The following is a 6,000-nucleotide window of genomic DNA, read 5'->3' as shown; positions in this document are numbered from 1 at the left end:
TCTAACCCCCCAACTCCAACCCCTTACCGTAACCCCCTTACTCTAACTCCTCAAATCTAACCCCTTGCCCTAAACCCCAACCCTAACCACTTAGGTGATTTTAATCCAAACCAAGATCTTTGTCTAAACTTAACCAAGTAGTTTTGTGCCTAAACCTAACTAAACTGAGACTCTTTCCCAACGTTAGCAAAGTGTTTAAAACAGCAACCATTAACCTCTCGGGTTTAGATATGAGGACTGAAATCGCTCCTGTTGGGCGTGTCCGAGGGGAGGAATAAAGAACTTATATCGTCACATGGTTTGGAGGACTTGTTGTCACAAAGACGCTGAAGGTTCATCCCCACGCTCTGCTCCCAGGCTTCATAAAAGCAAGTGACAAATTGAAATTTATAAGCAAAATGTAAAATTTAAACAGTAGCAAGTTAGTGCTCTATTCAGAGAGACATTATCTGCCGCTCCTATCTGTGACATAAACAGGGTAATAAAGTCTTCCCAAAATGCAAGTGTAAGTTAGTTGATCTCATGCTGTCACTTGAGTTGCCTGGTGTTACTTTAAATATATTTAAATAAACAGTATTTAACAAAACCTTACATTAAAGTACATGACCCAAAAAAGAAAAAGGTTGTGGAGAAAACCTATGAGTACAATAAAGAGTCATCTATATAGTGATTTAAGTCATTTAGACTTTACTATAGAGTCTCTTATTTGGGAGTTTTATGGACTCTTACCATCTCCATCTCTGTGCTGGTTCTGCGACGTCCCGGCTCTGCCGGACCCAGCACCCCGGCCTGGTGAGCCGGCCTGAGACTCCGCGATCCACTCTGCTGGCTGGAAAGTAGAAATATCCCATTTAATCTTTAACTTAAGAACACATCGTTACATTATTCCTCTAGTTTTTATGTATTGCTGCAGACTTTCCTTTGAAATGTGCTCTTTATTCTGTGTTATATCATGTGGTATCATGTTTTTTTCCCTGGACTCACCTTTGGTGGTGGAGGTGTTGGTGGAGCCCTCGGCGAGGAGAAACCGGCCGGATAATGCCCCGGTGGCGGCCTCGCGGCGAAATGTCACGCTTGAAGTCTCTTCCTGCTGGAGACGTGGGCCGAGAGAGGGGCGAAAGCAGCGAGTGGTGTCCCCTCCGGGGGGAGAGGTCTCGCCTGTAAACGCACCCTCCTCCCAGGTCCCTCTTGGGGGAGATGTGACGCAGAGGAGAGATGTCCCGCCGGGGGGACAGGTGTCCGGCGCGGGGCGAGAGGTCCCGGCGTGGGGAGAGGTATCGACGCGCTGAGGGTGAGGAGGAAGGGGAGATCGGGGACGGGCAGCCGGAGTGATCCGGCCCGGGCGAGGACAGGCAGGAGGAGGGCGAGGAGATGTCTGGGAGGTCTTCATCCATGGAGGAGGAGGAGGAGGGCGGAGCCAGCAGCCGGCTGCCCAGCGCCCGCTGCAGGCCTCGCTGGTACTCCTCCTGGCCGTGGTCGCCGGGCGGAGCCTGTGGCGTGATCTGGATGCTCGGCACGGTGGTGAAGTAGCCAAACAGCGGGGGCTTGTGGGTGTTGCCCAGGAGGTCCGATGGCGACGGATGAGAGAGGTGTGGCGTGGGGTGGGAGGACGCCACGGCCGTGATGGACACGGCGGGCAGGCTGTACGGCTGCGGGCTGGTGGAGCGCGAGCGCGTCTTCGGCGTGGAGTCGCCGTCGTAGTCGTCCTCTTCGTCGTCGTCATCGTCCACCTCGTCGCCGTCGTCATCGCCGCCATCGGAGTCGTCGGCGTCTGAGAACTGGTGCTCCGCCATGGCGCCTCGGGACATCTTCTCAGACCTCTGGCCTTCCTCTCCGATTTCTGTGAAAGGAGGAGAAAAGGAAAAGAGAAAAATTAAACAGAAGAGAAACAAGAGAAGCACATAACAAAAAAGAATAGGAATAAAGAGGATGTAGGGAGGAAAAAGACAAGGAAGAGGAGGAATAGTGGAAGAATAAGAAGAGGAAACAGGGAAAATAGATAGAGTGGGATAGAAGACGAAAGGAAGAGGAAGGAGGAAATTATAAAACAGATGAGGAAGTAGCCGAGGAAAAGATGAAATAGAGGAATTGGGACAGGAAGAAGAGAAAAAAGAGGGAGTTGAAGATGCAGAGAAGAGAGAAGAAGGTAAGAAGATGAAAAGGTACATGTGAAAATAGAGGAAGGAGAGAACGAAGAGGAAAAAAGAAGATAGAGGTATCGAGAGAAGAAGAAGAAAGGCAAGCAGAGGGTGCAAAAGTAGTACAAAAGTAAATGGGGAGGAAAAGAGAAAGCAGACGAAGTGGACGAGGGAGAAAAGGAAGCGAACAACAAACAAAAGAAGAGAAAGATAAATGGAGAGCGAGAGAGAGTTTTTATTGGTATGTGGTAACAGAAAGAGTTTCAAGGCGAAACCAAACCACATTCCCAGCAGCTCAAACCAATAAAACTGAAAACACAATAAAACAAAGTGATTGGAGTTTTTCTGCAGGATGGACTGCAGCCAGATGCTGGCGCGGTCTGTCTGTACAGTAGCTGCAGAGTTACTGTTGGCAGGGGACCAACCATCACTGTGGGTCTGACTTTCTTATACAGTGTAGCTGATTGGCTGATAACTGACAAAAAGGGGAATTATGGGAATAAAAAAAGACGGTTTGTTGTTGTAACTCTTTTGCAGTGCAGAGTCAGAGGGGATGAAGATACAGTTCTTCAGATCGTTCGTCACAAAGAATCTAAAAATCTAAAAAACGTTGACATGATTTATATTTTCTCCTCCACACTTTTTCTCCATAAATCTGATCTGCTTTTTCTGGAAGAGAAGCAGAAGCCGGGTTTTATAAATTGTATTTAGCCGAGCGCCATGAGTGCAAATCAGATCTACTAACACTGGACTACTTTTCCAGTTAGGCTCTTATATACAACAGGTTTTTTTCCACAAACCACACATGTTTATGTCTCAGCGACTCGCTGAACGACTTTCTGAAACTCTCTCTTTTTGAGAAACGCTGCATGTGTGTGGGTTCGTGTCCCGATTAAATGCGGAGCCAACACACACAAACACAATTGCTCACTCTGGGTCAACTTAACCCGTGTGCAGTGTTCATATTTTTGTTACACGGCCAATGTTCCCGGGTCTGGTGGACCCACCACATTAATAGGCCTTTAAATCAATACAGAAATAACCATTTATGTAAAATGAGTTAATTGAGGTTTACTTTAGCTCAATTACCAATGATATGCACATCATTTATGGGTCATATTTGCCGTTTACCCCGTCTGGTCGCACAAGCATGATCTCCGGTTTCCAAAGACACCAAATATAAAATGATGAATAAGATATTTAGAATATTTCAATGCAGCTGCAACAAGAACATGGAGTGGTAAGGGTGAAATAAAAAAGGTAAAACTGGATTAAAAAAAGTCACAACTTAAAGATTTTTAAAATCACTTTTATAAAGATTATATTATAATGATGGGAGTATCATAGTAACAAACTATCTGTAATTAAGATCTTGTCCTACGTCAATTTTTCTGCATTTATTTGTATTCACAGTTTTAATATGAGAATATTTGGATCCTATCAGCTGACTAGTGGGACAGTGGACTTGGCTTGAATTCGGGAACCCAGTCGGGGGGATGAACAGCAAACATGCGTTGCGATTTCTGAGCAACTGACGGAAAATAAAAGTGTAGCTTTAAAATTGTTTAATGGGGATATTATAATAATCTAATAAAAGACTCCAAACAAATGATGGAAGAAAGTGTTTTATTTTTATTTTTTCAGCAGCTTACGTGTGGACTGTGGTCTTTTTACATGAGTCCTGGCTGTCAGGTTTAGCTCAGGTTGCTTTGTATTACACTAATTGTCCCTTTACAACTAACCCAAGCAGCAGGATGTCCCTGCAGTTCCTAGAGGGCGTGAGTGTGTTTGTGTGTGTTTGTGTGCGCGCGTGTTATGTGTGTTTGAGGGTGTGTGTAAGGTTGTGTTCTAGGCTGCTTCCCCAGTCTCTTATTTGATAGCTATTCGCTTGAACCGGACGTTGTTCTAGCCCGTCTCAAAGCTCTTGTTTCTGCCCCGGGTATGGTGCAGCGGGGATGGAGGAGAGAGGATGGAGGACGGAGGATTAAGGGCTAAGAGCGAGGACCCACAACAGGAGGATTAAGGGCTATGAGCGAGGATACACAAGAGGAGGATTGAGGGCTATGAGCGAGGATCCACAAGAGGAGGATTAAGGGCTATGAGCGAGGATCCACAAGTGGAGGATTAAGGGCTATGAGTGAGGATACACAAGAGGAGGATTGAGGGCTATGAGTGAGGATACACAGGAGCAGCCTTCCTGGAAGCCGTGCAGCCAAAAGCCGTTGCTGACTCCGCCCGGAAACACGGCAAATTCAAGTGATGCCTCAGAGGAAAGGACGTCTCCCTCACTCCTCGCATGAGATAAGCAAGGGAAGGAAACGACCTAAGACGTAGCCAATGTATAATCCTGCTCAATCACCACTACAAGTATCTAGGGATGTCTGTGCGTGCAGGGACTCTGCCCTCTGCCTGGATGTTTTTTATTTTGCTGCGTTCGGGACGTTTCTTTAAGCATCAGCCTCTATAAAAACCTAGCGACCAGGTGGCAGACCGTAAGCATGCGTCCAAAAGGAAGCTTTGAAAATGACACAGTGCCGGAAAATTGCAAATATAGCAAGTGAAGGAAACGTGGGTGCAATTTGACAACCTGGGACGTAACCCAAAGTCGCTTGTGTGTTTGTGTGTGTGTGTGTGTGTGTGTGTTTCCTACCTCCTTCCTCCACCTCGTTGTCCTCAACAGAAGACATGGAGACTCCCAACTCCAGACACTTTTTCATGTGAGCCTTAGACTTCATGTGCTTCGTCAGGTTTCCTACAAAACACAAGCATGCAGACGCGCGCACACACACACACACACACACACACACACACACACACACACACACACACACACACACACACACACACACACACACACACCATATTAAAGACCCATCTACTGGAAACCAGAGCTTGTTTGGCTGTTACAAAGAAAGGGGGTGAAATGGAAATAGAAGCGGTGGAAGAAGACCACAATATTACAATTTTACAAATTATATATAATTCATACATAATGCAATTTAATGACAAAATGACTCAACTTGGTCTGACCCCTTGGTAAGCGTTGAGGAAAGCTAACGGGCAGATAAAAGCTGGTTATTACGGCTGGGATGTCAGCGAGTCAGCATCTGATGTGAGGGAGGTTCCACAGCGACAGACACAAAGTCTCTCTGCATGTTTTATCACTCAACATTTAACCCCTCAGGGATTTCATTCTGCAGTTAAAGGGATAGTTTGGATGTTTTAAAGTGCTTTTATCAGTTTGTTAGCTACAGCAGAGGGCGGTCGGCACGCCCCATGTTGGAGAAGCAGTCAGGAGTCAATGTCCTGATAAAGATTACAACAATATTGAACTAACTTTGTAAATAAATGGCAAATATTTTGATGGTTAAGATGGATTAACCGATTGAGTGATTTTGTTTGGTTTCTTGGGAAACACTGATCTACTTTTTATTTCACAAATTCTTTGACATTTTGGAGACCAAACAACTAATGAATTAATGAATGAATGAATTAAAATAATTCCTTCAGTCCTAAAGTGTGTACGCTATATTTAGAGTAATTTCAGCGCTTTCCCTTGCTGTCAGACAGCCGGTTAGGACGGGAAATTAAATCGTTTTATCGCTCTTTTCAAAGCCACCAGACTTCTTTCACCATTGTGATTTTACCTTGCAGAACACAGAAGTTGGGGCTCTGCCGCCCTCTCCATCGGTTAGTTTGTGTGTTTTAATTTTGAACCCCTAATAAGGTAACGGACTATGGATAAGTAAGTGACACAACCCCTGAAAAATCAGAACTACCATTTTCCATCTCCAATGTTGAGTTTTCCGATTATAAATCTGCTTAAAAAAGCTGCATACACCCAAAAAATATGTGATTCAAA

The 6,000-nt window shown here is 45.3% G+C and overlaps 1 protein-coding gene across 4 annotated transcripts in view; it reads right to left on the bottom strand.

The window, feature by feature from the left end:
• Positions 1 to 6,000, bottom strand: part of hivep2a (HIVEP zinc finger 2a) — a 98,216-nt gene that overhangs the window by 3,453 nt on the left and 88,763 nt on the right. For all 4 annotated transcript variants that reach the window (XM_034899323.1, XM_034899325.1, XM_034899324.1 and 1 more), the window contains 3 exons: positions 4,789 to 4,890; positions 985 to 1,840; positions 730 to 829 (listed from right to left, as the gene is read on the bottom strand). In XM_034899323.1, the coding sequence (XP_034755214.1) occupies positions 730 to 829; positions 985 to 1,840; positions 4,789 to 4,890 (1,058 nt within the window). The remainder of the gene's footprint in view (positions 1 to 729; positions 830 to 984; positions 1,841 to 4,788; positions 4,891 to 6,000) is intronic.

This window comes from Etheostoma cragini, chromosome 18 (assembly GCF_013103735.1).
Source record: "Etheostoma cragini isolate CJK2018 chromosome 18, CSU_Ecrag_1.0, whole genome shotgun sequence".
NCBI lineage: Eukaryota > Metazoa > Chordata > Actinopteri > Perciformes > Percidae > Etheostoma > Etheostoma cragini.
Note: the sequence above shows the minus strand (reverse complement) of the source record. Positions and strands in the feature narration are given on the sequence as shown.